Below are 15,036 nucleotides of genomic sequence, written 5' to 3'. Positions count from 1 at the left end.
CTTCCTCCCACAGGTTTGTGACATCTGCAGACTCTGCTGGGGGCAGTGCCACCTACATGGACCAGGCCCCCTCCCCAGCCGTGTGCCCCCAGGCTCATTATAACATGTACCCACAGAAGTAGGTTGTGTTCTCATTGGGCTCCGGGGGAGGAACTGGGCACTTGGCCTCAGGCTGGACCTTGGAGGACTGGTGGGAATCCAGAGCTCCTCTAGGTCTGAGACCTCCCAGCCCCAGCGGGGCTCCAGCACATGCCAAGGTGCAGGGCGGGAGAGATGGGACCAGAATATATTGGTGGTTTAGAGTGGGGTTAGGCAAATATCATATGCTCCTAAAAGGGAGACTTTCCTCGCTCTGTGTAAGGACCAGGTGGGGTTTTGATGTGTCTGGACAGCAAGTGTTAGGGGCAGCTGTGGGTGGGTGTTTTAGTCTGAGTCTTTCTGTCTAGCTGGCAAAGGACTGTAGATCAGAAGTTGTTCTTCTCCCTGGAAGCCTAGACTGAGGGTGCAGGCAGTCTTGGGCTGCTTACCTGGTGGGGTGCAGGGCTTGGGGTGGTCTCTGCTGCTCGTCATTGGCCTCTGACAACCTTTCCCTCCCATGTCATCTCTTCTCTTGCCTTCCCAAGCCCTGACCCCGTCCTTGACACCGATGGGGACTTTGACCTGGACGACACAATGGACGTGGCTCGCCGTGTGGAGGAACTCTTAGGCCGACCTATGGACACTCAGTGGATCCCTCATGCGCAGTCGTGACCTCCCATCTCATCTGTGGCTTCTTCATCCTCACCAGAGAAGTTACTCTTGTGGATGTTTTAATTCCATGAATCACTTCTCTTTGGAAACAATACTCATAATGTGAAGTGTTAATACTAGTCGTGACTTTAGTGTTTCTATGCATGGTGGTACCAGTGAAGGAAGAGAGAGAGTGTGTGTGTATGTGTGTGTGTGTGTGTGTGTGTGTGTGTGTGTGTGTGTGTGTTGTGATGTTTCTCCCCCTTGTTGTCCAGAGTTTAGCTACAGCATTGAGGCTGCAAACAGGCTGTGGTTGTTTTAACCTTGTACAAAAAGGCAGTTCCATGAACCCTGGAATGTGCCCATGTGTCTTGAGGGTGGCTGAACCTTGGCATGTGGCTGTTCAAGTAAGAGCAGGACAAAGGGAGGAGAAAGCACCTCCTCTCGGGTGAGTCTTTGTCACTGTGTCTGCCAAACAATTGTTATATAACCATGATTGTCTCTGCTTCTGAAATGTAAAAACTGCCTTTTAACAAAGAAAGCCAGTCCTCTCTCCGCTCTCCCCAGTCCCGTTTTCCTGGGTGGGGCAATATACAAGGATTGTTGGGGCCAGTGGAGTCCGGGGTTTTCAGATGGGCAGTGGCTTTTTCAATGTGCTTAACCCATCTTAATGTTCTCTCCGTCCCTCCTCCCCTCCCTTTCTGTGTCCCTCTCTCCTTCTCTCACTCTGTGGAACTGCCACCCAGTTCCTCTGTGTGTACACATGTACAGCGATAGACTAGAGGAAAGAAGAGAGGGTCGTATAACCGAACCTTACAGTGTCGATGTCCTCTGTGTTGCAGCCAGAGTGGAATGCCCATCCCTGACTCTCAGGCACTGAGAATGGTGCCTTGTCACCCATGGAAGCTGCGCTTGTCCTGTCTGCCCATCCTTCCTCTGTGCCAGGGGAGGCATGAGAGTGAGACTTTCCGAAGGCTTATGGACATGGCTTTTTGCAAATGTTGAATGGTGTTTTTGTTTCTAAATTAGGACTTTGTTTTCCCCTTTCCACCCTAATTAGACATCAGAACTCTTCCTGTGTGAGGTACCTGTGCCATTCATACCCAGGTCACCTCATTGTCCTTCCCTGTTCACATATGATGTCTTGGGGAGTGGATGGCAGGAGTGTGGACTGAACCCAGGGCCAGAGTGGTCAGTGGGTGTTGTTGCCCACCTGGTGTGGGGTGCTGGGGGTTGGGCATTGGTAATTTGGGAAAATGCAGTCAGTGGGTTTGCTGGAAGTTTGGTTGGCTGGAAGCTGCAAAAACAAAACAAAACAAAAGCCTCAGCATAATTCTTTTCACAGTTTCTTCCGTAGCTATACGCCAGGAGGAAGGAATGGGCTATGGCAGGCAGGTGGGAAAAGCGGGGAGCAGGTATAGCTTTTGGGTTAAGCCTACAAGGTCACCCCAGGCCCCTCTCTCTAAAATAAGGACATGACCACGCCCAGGAGAGAATGGCTCTAAAAACCTTATTTTTATACATGTCAGTAAATAGATATTTTTTTTACAAAAATAACTTCTGAACTTATCAGTATTTTGATGTTAAAGGAGAATATTCCTCTATAGTAAATTATTTATTGGAAGATGACTTTTTAAAAGCTGCTGTTTGCCCTGGCTTGGTTTCATACACTGATTTATTTTTCTATGCCAGGCAGTAGAGTCTCTGCCTCTGAGGAGCAGACTGAGCCCTCCATGGATACTGATATCAGAGGCTACTAAGCCCCTTACATGCCGCTCAAGATTCGATTAAAATTCCACCTCATGGAATTTTAGGGAGTTTTGGGGAAAGGTGAAAAGGAAGCCTGACTGCTCTCGGACCCAGTCTTAAAGAGCCCTCACCAGCCCTGACAGGCTTCACCAACACCTGCCTCTAAGTGACGACCTGGTTGTCCCAGGAGCCCTGATGGGAGGGAGGGGAAGGGATTGCCACACTTGTAGATCGGTAGTGGACCCAGCCCTAGGGCATGCTGAGGGCAGAGCTCTCACTTTACATTTGGCATTGGGGTTGGGGGGGTGGGTGCCGAGTGTGGAGGTCCCATGCTTGTACAGTTGCTGAGCTGTCCTCAGTTTTCCTGAGGCTGTACCTATAGGTGGGAGAGATTTTTGACTGAAAGGTGTGCTCATTATCTGCATTATACTTTCTCTCTTCTCCCTATTCCTGCAAACCGGAAGAAGAGGCAATGGGAAGTCTTGACCGCCTCAGCCTCTTGGTCGCTCCCAGACACACACACAGAAATCATCAAAGTGTTCCAACTCTATGTGTGCCATGTGCAGGGTTTTGTAGGGGACGGGGGGAGACAAAGTGAATATAACTTAAAATGGAAGTATACTTTTTATAATTTTTCTTTTTAAAACTTTGTGAAATTATTTCAGATACATATTTTAGTGTGGAGGCAGAGTAGTATATTATAGCCACCAGAAAAAGTATTGTGTACAATTTTACTTGGGCAATCACAAAACTGTGTATTTTATGTTACAATAAAGGTTTCTCTGAAGGGACAGTATTGAGTCCTGTTTTTGTTTTTTTCCTATCAGGTGGCAAGGGAGTGGGTTTGATAGGGAAGAGTTTGAAATCATCAGTGTGACTCTGAAAAAGGGAACTAGTTAGGAGTTGGCTGCCTCAGAGAGCCAGTCTTCAGCTTTGATGGCAGATTGGGGGCATTTCTTACCTTCCTGCTCATATGATGTTTTGAAAATTAGAATGATAATCTTTATCTCCTAGCCTCCTGTCTCTACACTCTTCCTGTTAGGAAGCTCATTTTTAATTTTTTTTAAAATTCACATTTTTAATTTTTTCTATTTTTTATTTTTTCAAAATATGGAACGCTTCACAAATTTGCATGTCATTCTTGCACAGGGGCCATGCTAATCTCTGTATCGTTCCAATTTTAGTATATGTGCTGCCAAAGCGAGCACTAAAACTCTGCACATTTAGAGTGCCTGCCCTGAGCCAGGCATTGTGTAGGGGATGAGAAATTGTTTCTGCCCTCAAGAGGATTGCAGTCAGGGAAAGGCAACTAACACAACCAGTTATGATAGGATATTGGTTCATGCTGCTATTAATAAAGGTACCCCAAGAACATAGAGGAAAAGCACCAAACAGCTTGAGCTGGTTCTTAAGGAACAAATAGGCGTTAAGAAAGGAAAAGGCATTCAGCTTTTGAAGTGGGCACATCACTCAGAAGTGTGCCATCATCCCCACCCCCAGCACCAGAGCCATTGGCTCAGACATTTTGCATCACAGGGGAAAGGCAGTCTGTAGAACAGAGAGCTTTGAATATCTCCTCAAAGGAACTGACTGCATTTGCAAAAGAAGTTCAAGCTTAAGGCTGCTCTCAAAAACAGTGGAGGTGATAGTGAAAGGCAGTTGGCAGGAGAAAAAGAGCTTCATTGGAAATATAGGCTAAACTGGCTACTTTGCTAGAGAGAAATAGGGAAAAAACAGCTGGCAGGAGCTCTCTCAGGGTCAGAACAAATCCGAAACACTTATCTTGAAACTATGCCTTCAAAGAAGCCTGAATTTGATTGGATCAATTTGTGGAGCAATTTATTCCCCACGGCATTGTTGAAAAAAAGAAAAAGCAATCATCCAATAATTAATTTAACATCTGGGTGTGGTCAGGCAAAGAGACAAAGAGAGACTTGTGAAAAATCACTGTCATGCTAGGGTGACTGTGGGTATACTCAAGTCTGCATCCCCATGAAGAACAATAACAGACTTCACACTGTGGAGTGGGTGGTGGGGAATAGATAACTCACTAAAATAATCCAGCCACTCACTAAAAAAAGTAAATAACAATAACAAGCCTTGGAAATATATGGAAATAAAACAATACTCTCCAAAATAACCAATGGGTCAAAGAAGAAACCAAAAGGAAACTTAGAAAATACTTTGAGATGAATGAAAATGAATAGACAACATAAAACTTATGTGAGGCAGCTAAAGCAGTACTTAGAGAAAAATTCATAGCTGTAGAAACATATTAAAAAGAAATCTCAAATCAACAATACAACCTTCCAACTTAAGACAAAAATAAAAAATCTAAACCTAAAGTAAGCAGAAGGAAAGAATAAATAGAGCAGAAATGAAATAGTGAATAGAAAAGTAAAGAAAATCAGAAACCAAAAACTAGGGTTGTTTTTTTAAAGATCAACAACAGTGACAACTTTTCACTAGATTAACCGATAAAAAAGAGAATCAGAAACAAAAGATGAGACATTACTATAGACCGTACAGAAATAAAAGGATTGTAAAGGAGTACTATGAACAAATGTATGCCTATACATTAGATAACTTAGATGAAATAGACAAGTTCCTAGAAAAACAAACTACTGAAACTGACTCATGAAGAAATAGACCATCTGAATAGATTTATAACAAGAGATTGAATTAGCAACCAAAAACTACCTACAAAGAGCCCAGGCCCAAATGGCCTCACCATTGAATTCCACCAAACATTTAAAGAATACCAATTTTTTAAAACTTATTTTTCAACATCAAAGAAGTACATTTGATAGTAGAGGACACACCTGTCCTAATGAGTTTAGCATTTTCATGGAGAAAATTGTGCCTATATCACCTGAAAGTTCAGAATGTTTTTACATATATAAGTAGGTCCATGAATGTGTTTACTGCTTTGGAATATACAGCTCTTAACAAGCATGTGCCATTTGGCTACAAGCCATCTCTTCCTGAAGGTTATATATATCAAGCCCCCATCTGCTTTCAGATGTAGAAATCCACTATCTTGCTGCCACCCAGGATGGCTTCTGTCTGTAAGCTCCTTTAATAAACCTTAATTCTGGAGTTGTCAGCCTCTTTCTTCAGTCTCTTGGCCCTGTCCTCCTTTGGAGGTCTGTTCTAGTACATGTCGGAAAATTTTCCCAACACAGAGGACACTCAAAATGAAAAGACAACCCACAGAATGGGAGAAAATATTTGCAAATCATATCCAAGAACTCTTACAACTTAAAAGAGACAACACAATTAAAAAATGGGTAAAGGATCTGAAAAGATATTTCACCAAAGAAGATATACACATGGCCACTAAACACATAAAAAGATGCTAGACATCTTTAGTCATTAGGGATATGGAAGTTAAAATCGACTCAAGTCACTTTACACCCCACTAGGATGGCTAAATCAAAAGTCCAGACAATAACAAGTGTTGACAAGGGTGTACTGCTGGTGGGGGTGTTAACTGGTGCAACCACTTTGGAAACCAGTTTAGCAGTTCCTTAAACAGTTAAACAGAGTGACTGTACAACCCAGTCCTTCCAACTCATAGGTAGCTACACAAGAAAAATTAAAATACATGTCCACAGAAAAAAGGTGTACATAAATGTTCACAACAGCATTATACATAATAGCCAGAGTGGAAACAATGCAAATGTCCATCAACTGATGAGTGGAGAAACATAGATGGTGTTGTTTACACACCACATTTGGATGGTGTTACATCCAATGGAATATAATTTGGCAATAAAAAGGAATGAACTACTGATACACAGTACTACATAGAAGAACCTTGAAAATATTATGCTAAGTGAAAGAAGCCAGACACAAAAGACCATGTGTTATATGATTCCATTTATGTGAAATGTCCAGAATGGTCAAATCTACAGAGATAGAAAGTAGATTTGTGGTTGCTTAAGGCTGGGGCCGGGGAGGCTGGGAGGGGAATGGAGGGTGTAGCTAAAGGATATGGGGTTACTTTCGAGGTGATGAAAATGTTACAAAATTGATTGTTGGTGTTGCACATACCGGAATATACTAGAAACCATTGAATTGTACACTTTAAAAAGGTGATTTGTGTGATGTGTGAATTATATCTAATAAAGTGGTTATTTTTAAAAAGCAAGTGCAAGAGCTCAGCAAGAAATAAAAAGGAGTGAAAGTGGGGTAGGGTGGCCTAATTGTGAGAGCAGGCCTACGCAAAGGAGCTCAGCTGTGAAAAGAAAGGAGCAGGCTGCAAGACTTAGAGGCAGGTGAGGGGTTAAAGGGAGCGGGTTAATGTCTGACAGCCTGGGTCCAGAGCACAGGTGGAGGGAGGGCTTAACCACGGACAGCAGAGGAACCTCATTCTAGAGCACAGCTTCTCAAACTTTACAGCAGGAAAGTACAGCAGGAGCCTAAGTTCGGTGGGCGCTTTGCTCCCAGTTGCAAAACTACTTAGTGTCATAAAGATAAAAGTTTGTTTTTCCTTGGGATGAAGCCAATAAGCTAATAAAGATGGTGACCCCCATTAGCAGGTAAAGTTAGGACGAACGACGTGTGACAAACGGTGCCATCAGGTTCTCTCACTTGAGGGCTAGTTATCATATATCTTGAGAACATGTGTGTAATGGGTTCTATCTGCTTGACTGTAAAATGGAGTGAGATTCTTTTCTGTCTTTGCAATCCCTTAGCGGGTTGCCTGTGTGTGCAGCGCATTCTGGTTTAATGTTTACTCAATAACAAACGTGTTTTCTCTACTACCTTTGTGGAGAAGATTTCTGGGTTGGGAGAAAATGTTGGTTTTTAACAGTTCTCAAGCTTGAATCTGCTCCAGGATGGAGTGTGCCCCACTCCCAACTGAAGCTGCTCCCTGGTGCTCTTTTCCACTCTCAGCCTTCTCTTCCTTCACCTGCACAAGGTTGAGAGCCACGCTACTCTGGCCCTAGCTTCCCAAGTCTGCCAGCTTGGGCCAGCACCTAGCACATCCCCTTTAGGCAGCCTGCTCCTTTAAGAGCACCCCCCCATCCCAGCTCCTCCCTCAGGCTCAGTGGCCGGATTTCCCTGTTCTGAGGCCCGGCTCTTTAAAGCCATGGCTCCATCTTTCTGGCCTTCCGTGTACTGAGACCGGAGTGCTGAGGGGGCCCTGGGTGCTGGGAGTAGGCACAAGAGGGCTGTGACAGGTGCACATGGGACATGAACCTCTGCCCAGGGCTCAGGAGGGACACAGAGCTGGGACAGGATGGATCCTGGGACGTAGCTGAGCCACTCAGGAGTGGGCAAGACCTGTCATTTGTTAAGCAGCCGCTGTATGCCAGGCACCGTGCCGAGCCGTTTTTGCACCTTCTGATGGGGGTATTATATTCCCATTTGACAGATCAGGGGATGGAGCTCAGAGCAGAGAGCTGAATTACCTGGGGCCATACACGTAGCAAGTGGCAGAGTCAGGGTCCGAACTCAGGTCAGTGTGACTCCAAAGCCTGGTATTCTCTCCTCTGCCTCACCTGCCTGACAGGGGTCCTGGCTTCTTCCTAAACTTTCTCTGTCCTTGGTTCTCCTGTGTGTGGTAGAGTGGGGGCGGGGGTGTAAGAAACGGGTTATCCTTTGCCCACCCTCCCACCCCCCGTACCAGCACTCTGGGTCCTTCCTCCTCCCAGGAGCTGCCTGGAGATGCTGCTGCTGCTGTTCCTGCTGCTGCTGCTGCTGTTCCTGCTGTTCCTGCTGCTGCCGCCACTGGCCGTGCTCCAGCAACAGCAGTCCCAGGGTCCCAGGCTGTCCTGGCTTGCTGGCCTCCAGCACCGTGTGGCCTGGGGGCTTCTGTGCTGGGCAGCTGCCTGGCAGCAGTGGAGACTGGAGCAGAGAACGCTGCATGTGGGCCAGAGCCAGCAGCAGGCCCTGCGGTGGTGTCTGAAGAGAGCCCAGGGTCCCCGCTGTCCCCTCAGGGGGAGCACAGGTGTGTTTTCCAGGTCTGAGGAGGTGGCCCAGAGAGAAAGAAACCCACAGGACAGTCAAATCCCGGAACCTGAAAACCTCCCTTCCCCACTTCTGCTGGCAATGCAGAGAGGCCTGACCCAGAGACCCTCCCCAGGCTCCGGATTATTCAAGATGAATTTTCCCATCCTGGGCCCTGATAGTCCCCTTGCCCCAGGCCTACTTTGGGTCCCTTCCTGAAGGGTCTCGCCAGCCTTGCCTGAAATTCTTGGGAAACTCTGTGGCTTCATGAAGAGTTTATGATGTCTTTGGGGCTACAGATATGAGCGCCTTCCGGAATCATCTCCCTCTGACCAAGGCCAGCCAGGCCCAGAAGGAAGAAAGTGAGGGGCAGCTCTCTACCTCAAACCAGCCCCGTGGGGAGGCCTCTGTGCAGGTAAACTGAGAAGGCTGGAGCCCAGCCCCACCAGACACCCCTACTTGCAGCCAAACCCTTCCATCAGGGTGGGCAAAGAACCCCTAAACTGGGGACTCAGGGTCTGGCTCAGGTCGGAGGCCAACAACCTCTCATGTCTCTCTCCAGGCCACCTTGCTGGGTCTGGCAGCCCTAACCAAGGCCTACCCGGAAGTGCAGGCTCCGGGAGGCAGGGCCTGTGTGACGCCTACGTCCCCCTGGCCCCACCGCCTCCCCTGGCCTTGGCATGCCCTCGGCCAGGTTAGCCCCCCTGGATCAAAGGACCCCGATGCCCTGCTACTGGGAGCACTGACGTCCCCAGGGCTGCGGGCACTGGAAGCTGGGACAGCAGCTGAACTCCTGGATGTCTTCTCGGGCCTGGAGGCTCATGGCGAAGAGCTGGCTGAGGCAATAGCTGCTGGGAACCCAGGAGTACCTCTCCCCAGACGGGCAGCTGAGCTGCAGGAGGCCCTAGAGCAGGGACCCCGAGGACTGGCCCTTCGGCTCTGGCCAAAGCTGCAGGTTGTGGTGACTCTGGATGCAGGAGGCCAGGCCGAAGCTGTGGCTGCCCTGGGGGCCTTGTGGTGCCAAGGGCTAGACTTCTTCTCTCCAGCTTATGCTGCCTCTGGAGGTCAGCAGGACTCAAGGGGGGTGAGCTGGGCGCAGGGTCACACCGCCAGCTGCCATGTAGAGAGCCGTACGTTATCATCTCGTGTAACCCTCCCCAACACCAGCAGCTCCATTTTACAAGTGATGACACTGAGGTTCATAGAAGTTGCACAAATTCACACACAGCACCAGGCTGTCACCTCCAGAACCACTGCCGCTTCCCAGTCAGGACCCTAGAGGCAGTGGGCTGAGCCTGGGGAAGTCACGAAGGAGGGGGTGGAAGGGCAGCAGTGGGATCAGATGCTCAGAGGACTGTGGCCCGGGGTGCAGGGGGAGGGCCTAGCAGAAAACAACGGCACCACCAGAAGAGGCTGCTTGTTCCCCGCAGGGGCGATGGGCCTGAACCTGTCGCCAGAGCAGCCCCGTGGGCTGTATGTCCTGCCCCCTGATGTTCCCTTGATTGAGCTGCTCCCAGTCAAGGAAGGACCCCAGGAAGAGGCTGCCACCACCGTCCTGCTGGCTGAGGCCCAGAAGGGCAAGGAGTACGAGCTGGTGCTGACTGACCATGCCAGCCTTACCAGGTGATCACCTGCCCACCCACCAGCCACCTCAGGCCCTCTGGGACCCTGTTGAGGGCCAGGAGCATGAGCTAATGGGTCCTTGGACCTGACCTTACCCTCACTCCCACCCCGTCAGATGCTGCCTGGGTGACGTGGTACGGGTGATTGGTGCCTACAATCAGTGTCCAGTTGTCAGGTTCGTTGGCAGGTAGGTGACTTCGAAGGGAGCTGAGGGGCTGTCCTTGTGCCCTGGGCTCCTCTGCCTTCCCCTCCCTTCTCTCCAGGCTGGGCCAGACCCTGAGTGTTCGAGGAGAAGATATTGGTGAGGATATGTTCTCCGAGGCCCTGGGCCGGGCGGTGGGGCAGTGGCCAGGGGCCAAGCTGTTGGACCATGGCTGTGTGGAGAGCAGCATTCTGGGTAAGCTTCTCCATCAGTTCCTGCCCCCTGTTCTGGGGTTGGCTGCCCCCCAGCGCATACCCATCCTGCTGGGAGACCTCTAGGAAGGACGTTAGACCCAGCCTCCTTTGCTGCTCCTAACAAAAGTCCTCCCCCGTGTTTAACTCCAATCCCTCCTGCTTCAGTCGCTCCCATTTCCTTTCCTGACCTGTTTCATATTTAGGACTAAGTTCTGGGTTTCATTAACCCTCTCCCCACCAAGAAACCCCCTTTTTCCCTGTGAACCCCAGAGTGGGGAAGAATGGGGGACGGGGAGGGGGTAGCAAGCTTTGGCTTTGGAAGTTGCCCTGTTCACAGGACAGCATGTGTGTGGGTTTGTCTGCAGATTCCTCTGGGGGCTCTGCTCCCCACTATGAGGTATTTGTGGCACTGAGGGGGCTGAGGAACCTGTCAGAGGAACATCGAGACAAGGTAAATGAGGCAGAGACAGGATCTGACTGAATGTCCCCTTCACTCTGCATGTCCCCAAGTGCTATAGGCACAGACAATGATGGGGAGGAGTGGGCAGGGAGGACTGCTTTCCTATGGCTCCGGGAAGGGGGGGTGAATCCCGCAGACACACGCATGCCAGTGGAACTCCTACCACGCATATGCTGGGCACAGTGTGCGCACCTCATCTACACGCCACACACCAGACTCATTCAGGCCATTCTGTCCTCAGCTTGACCACTGCCTTCAGGAAGTGTCTCCCTGCTACAAGTCCCTGAGGTTCCGGGGCAGTGTGGGCCCTGCCAGAGTCCACCTGGTGGGGCAGGGGGCCTTCGGAGCGCTCCGGGAAGCCCTGGCTGCCTCTGCCTCCTCCCCCTTCCCTCCTGAGATGCCCCGGGTCCTCAGGCACAGGAACCTGGCCCAGCTCCTGCAGAGGAGGGTGGTGTCCTGAGTTGAGGCCCACCCACTGCCCCATCCACCCCCAGAGGCTGCCCCACTCTTTCCTCTGGGTCCTCTCTGGATGGGGAACCCTTGGCCAGGGTCTTTGACTCTGTGTCACCTGACAGTTGCCCATCAGAGCTGCTGGGCCGTAGGAAGGTCTGACCTAGTCGGCCAATTCTGAGGAGGTGACTTCAGGGGGACAGCCGATGCCAGCCGTGCCCTGCCTGGAACCCCCTCTGCCCACTCTGGAGGACACTGCTAGAGAGTTCCCATACCTGCTGATGGCTCCTGTGCCTCTCAGCCCAGTGCTCTGGGCAGGCTGGAAATGTTGGGAGTTCATGTTCCCAGGAGCAACCTTCAGTCAGCGAGGAGCCGGAGTTGTGAATGCTGACCTCAGCTTCATTATCTCAGTGCGACAATTCAGACGTGTATTCTGCACCAGTTGGCCACAGTGGTAGCCCTCTCATTTACACAGTTCTTACTGGCTTGCCTCCCACCCTTACTCCATTATGTGTTTTCTAGGATCACCTCCCAAATAAAGCTCTTACACCCAGATTCTTGACTCGGGGTCTGCTTTTGGGAAAACTGTAGTGGTCCCTTTTGCTCTGCTCCTGCCACAGCCTGCCCTTCCACCTTCAGCTCTGGACACCAGGGCTTTCTCCCTACTCTCCACTGGGGTAGGCCCTAAGCGTGTGTGTGTGTGTGTGTGTGTGTGTGTGTGTGCGTGTGTACTCGGGAGCCCTCGGGGACCACTGCCACAGCCTAGATCAACCCAAAAGGCACAAAGCTCCCTCCTCATTCCTCTCCCCATTCCAAGCTTAACCTAAATGTGGAGGGGCTGCTCCCCAAAAGACCTGGCATTGGCTCAGCACAGGTCCATTTCCTGACCCAGCACCCACAAATCACTTCCATGGGCAGAGGCTGTACCGCAAATTGTAAAGCATCACAGTAGAAAGCAACTGCAGACACCATGTGTGTCAACTGCCCATCTTACTGGTGGGGACACTGAGGCTTGGTGAGGTTGTGAGGCTTGCCCAAGGCCAAGCTCCTCCTAAGTAGCATGGCACCTGTTCCTAAGTCTCTGATTCTGCCTCTGAATTACATCTGGATTCCACGCCCCGCATCCAGGTTCCTGCTCCCACTCACCCGACCCCCACATCAGCCCATGACTCCTCTCTGCTGAAATCCTGCATGTCTCCCCAGCACCTACCTTTGACTCACTGTGGACCTCATTTGCCGGTCCAGCCACCTCTCTCTCTGTGACCACGAGGACCACCCTCTGCTATCCCATTGTCACCTCCAGGTCTTTGCTCAAATTGTCCCTTCTGCAGAATGCCTTCTCCCCCAAAATTACCTGGTAGAAATCCCCTTTTCATGAAAAGCCTGTTCAGAGTCTTTTCTCCCACTGAGCTGGCAATGGTGGGTCACACCCCCACCTGGACTTTGGAGCACCTTGAAAACTGGGCATGTCGCTCCCGCATCCAGTGCTGGGCCTGGCACAGAGCAGGTGCTCAATAGACAGTGCCATGAATAAGACAGACTCCAGCCATGGTGGCTCACTCACTGCTGATGGCAGGATGGGACTCCATCCCTCCCCTCCAGGAAGGAAGCTGGGAGATCAAAGTAAAACACCAGGTTTGGCTGCTTTCCTCCCATTGCCCAGGTTTGGTTTTCAAGGTTTTCCATCTTGGAGGTTGGTGGAAGGGGCAAAAGGAAGAAAAGAGCTGGAGGAAGGGAGAACCAGCTCAGAAGCCTTTTTCCATGGCGGAGGAAGGCCCTGGAGCCTGACAGACCCACGGGGAATGACGAGGCGTGGTGGGGAGAGGCCTGCTGTCTGGGTGCCCTCCCCCCACCACATACACCTTGTGGAGAGTGGGTTTCATGACCACCTCCTCGCCTGCCCCTAATTAGCAGCTGTGCCCCCTACATTGTTCCAGGCCAGCGCCCCAGGCAAGGCCTCTTTTGTGCTCCCAGATTCCTGGGTGCATGTTGGCTCATTAGTGCCCGGAGACCGCCCCATCTCCAGGGAACAGGCAGACAGACAAGGGGGAGTTCAGGGGGACAGTGATCCAAATCCGGCCTCTGAGTGCCTTGGCGGCCATTCCTTGGGTCCAGCCTGGAGACGGCCCCCCTACACGAAGCTAATCTTAGACTTGCCTTTGTCTGGCCCCAGAGTGGACGCAAGTGCCCATTTCTCCCCCACCACCTCAGAGCACTATAAACCCCAAGCCCCTGGTAGCAGGTCACAGTCGATGGCCTCAAAGTTCCTGGCTATTGGACCACTGGAGACAACTTTCCCGGCTACCCCACTCTGAGGTCCAGACACCATGAACCCTCCCTCCACAAAGGTAAAGACCCAGGGACAGAGGGGATATATCATACTAGGGGGCAATGAGAATGCTTGATCAGGGGTGGAAGAAACGCTGATCTCCTCTCTTGGTCTTCTCCTATGTGGGCTCTGAAGGCAGGCTGGAGGCTGGGTGGACCGTTGGCTGAGAACCTGCCTTGGCCAACATTCAATTGTGCCCTCTTCTCCTAAGAGCTCATGTTTATTGAGCTCTTACTATGTTTCAGCTGCTGTGTTTGCACCTGCCATCTCATTTCATTCTCCCAGCAGCCCTGCATAGTAGGAATTATTTAATACCCAGGTCACAAGTGAGGAAGCTATGCCACCTGAGAGGGTAGGAAACTGGGCCAAAGCCACAGAGTCCGGTGTCCCCTGCAAGGGAGTAGGCAGACAACACTTGGATCCTGCCAGTTCTTAATTTGAACGGGTTTGCCGCTGGGGGTAAGGGGAGCGGGAAGAAATAGGGCCTCTGTTTCCCTGAGCGTACAAACTTCAGACACACCTGTTTTCAGATGGCGTGGTAAGCACTTTAATGGGGGTACAATAGAGACTAATCCCTCCAGAGGACAGAGGGATTCCTGGAGGAGATGCTGTGCTGGGATTTGAAGGATGAGCAGGTAAAGGAGCTAGATGAGCTCTTTTCCAACAGAGCCCTTCACACAGCATGGCGCAGAGGCAGGAAAACGAAGGGACAGCGAGGGAGGGGAGCAGGCCAAGAGGAGAAGCGCAACCAGCGGGGCAAGGCCTGGGTGTAGGGGCTGGATGTCCGCGCAGTGTTAAGACCCCCCAGCGCCGGATCTCCACCTCCCTAGGTCTCCTGGGCCGCCATGACGCTTCTGCTGCTGCTGCTGCTGCTGCCGCCCGCTCTGCTGTCTCCTGGGGTGGCCGCGCAGCCCCTTCCCGACTGCTGCCGCCAGAAGACGTGCTCCTGCCGACTCTACCAGCTGCTGCACGGCGCTGGCAATCACGCGGCTGGCATCCTTACGCTGGGCAAGCGGCGACCAGGTCCTCCGGGCCTCCAGGGCCGGCTGCAGCGCCTCCTGCAGGCCAGCGGTAACCACGCGGCCGGCATCCTGACCATGGGCCGCCGCGCAGGCGCAGAGTCTGCGCCGCGCCCCTGCTCCGGGCGCCGTTGTCCCTCTACTACTCCGTCATCTGTCGCGCCTGGGGGACGGTCCGGGGTCTGAGCCCTGGCTTGGGCTCTATCCTGGCCCTGCACTCTCTCCTCTGCCCGCCAGGTGTCAGCCCCCAAACAAAAAGTGCAATAAAGACGAGACTCCGTTAGTGTGGCTGGTCTCTGTTCCTGCGTGGTCGCCTCTCTCCC

General features: G+C 51.3%; 3 protein-coding genes and 1 non-coding gene across 8 annotated transcripts in view; 3 read left to right on the top strand and 1 right to left on the bottom strand.

Moving 5' to 3' along the window:
• Positions 1-3,271, top strand: part of STAT5B (signal transducer and activator of transcription 5B) — a 61,690-nt gene extending 58,419 nt beyond the window's left edge. For all 3 annotated transcript variants that reach the window (XM_074320725.2, XM_074320726.2, XM_074320724.2), the window contains exons 18-19: positions 14-118; positions 624-3,271. In XM_074320725.2, the coding sequence (XP_074176826.1) occupies positions 14-118; positions 624-750 (232 nt within the window). In that variant the 3' untranslated portion in view covers positions 751-3,271. The remainder of the gene's footprint in view (positions 1-13; positions 119-623) is intronic.
• A 311-nt stretch (positions 3,272-3,582) lies between these two features.
• LOC141569118 (U6 spliceosomal RNA) lies at positions 3,583-3,686 on the bottom strand. The gene has a single exon (XR_012492510.2). It is a non-coding gene; the product is annotated as a U6 spliceosomal RNA (small nuclear RNA).
• A 3,846-nt stretch (positions 3,687-7,532) lies between these two features.
• On the top strand, positions 7,533-11,920 carry GHDC (GH3 domain containing). 2 transcript variants are annotated; one of them, XM_019747700.3, is made up of 10 exons: positions 7,533-7,667; positions 7,862-7,945; positions 8,142-8,437; positions 8,736-8,851; positions 8,999-9,500; positions 9,867-10,059; positions 10,175-10,246; positions 10,323-10,456; positions 10,821-10,906; positions 11,157-11,920. In XM_019747700.3, exons 3-10 carry the CDS (start codon positions 8,155-8,157, stop codon positions 11,373-11,375), a joined length of 1,605 nt encoding a protein of 534 aa, XP_019603259.3. In that variant the 5' UTR covers positions 7,533-7,667; positions 7,862-7,945; positions 8,142-8,154; the 3' UTR covers positions 11,376-11,920. The 2 variants fall into 2 exon arrangements, with proteins under 2 accessions (XP_019603259.3, XP_074176824.1); XM_074320723.2 differs by having other exon boundaries at positions 11,491-11,650.
• Positions 11,921-13,577: 1,657 nt separating this feature from the next.
• HCRT (hypocretin neuropeptide precursor) lies at positions 13,578-14,996 on the top strand. 2 transcript variants are annotated; one of them, XM_019747556.3, is made up of 2 exons: positions 13,578-13,713; positions 14,525-14,996. In XM_019747556.3, exons 1-2 carry the CDS (start codon positions 13,693-13,695, stop codon positions 14,897-14,899), a joined length of 396 nt encoding a protein of 131 aa, XP_019603115.1. In that variant the 5' UTR covers positions 13,578-13,692; the 3' UTR covers positions 14,900-14,996. The 2 variants fall into 2 exon arrangements, with proteins under 2 accessions (XP_019603115.1, XP_019603116.1); XM_019747557.3 differs by lacking the exon at positions 13,578-13,713 and adding an exon at positions 14,079-14,232.
• The last annotated feature ends 40 nt before the right edge of the window (positions 14,997-15,036 follow it).

This window comes from Rhinolophus sinicus, chromosome 12, assembly GCF_057876585.1.
Source record: "Rhinolophus sinicus isolate RSI-liver-muscle chromosome 12, RSI-T2T, whole genome shotgun sequence".
NCBI classification, from domain to species: Eukaryota; Metazoa; Chordata; class Mammalia; order Chiroptera; family Rhinolophidae; genus Rhinolophus; species Rhinolophus sinicus.
Note: the sequence above shows the minus strand (reverse complement) of the source record. Positions and strands in the feature narration are given on the sequence as shown.

Bases quoted from the DNA above. Each gene is read 5' to 3' on its own strand.
- GHDC (XM_019747700.3), top strand. From the start codon at position 8,155: ATGCTGCTGCTGCTGTTCCTGCTGCTGCTGCTGCTGTTCCTGCTGTTC. The intron at 8,852-8,998 runs GTAAACTGAGAA...GTCTCTCTCCAG, and splicing joins GTGGGGAGGCCTCTGTGCAG to GCCACCTTGCTGGGTCTGGC. The intron at 10,457-10,820 runs GTAAGCTTCTCC...GTTTGTCTGCAG, and splicing joins TGTGGAGAGCAGCATTCTGG to ATTCCTCTGGGGGCTCTGCT.
- HCRT (XM_019747556.3), top strand. From the start codon at position 13,693: ATGAACCCTCCCTCCACAAAG. The intron at 13,714-14,524 runs GTAAAGACCCAG...CCACCTCCCTAG, and splicing joins TGAACCCTCCCTCCACAAAG to GTCTCCTGGGCCGCCATGAC.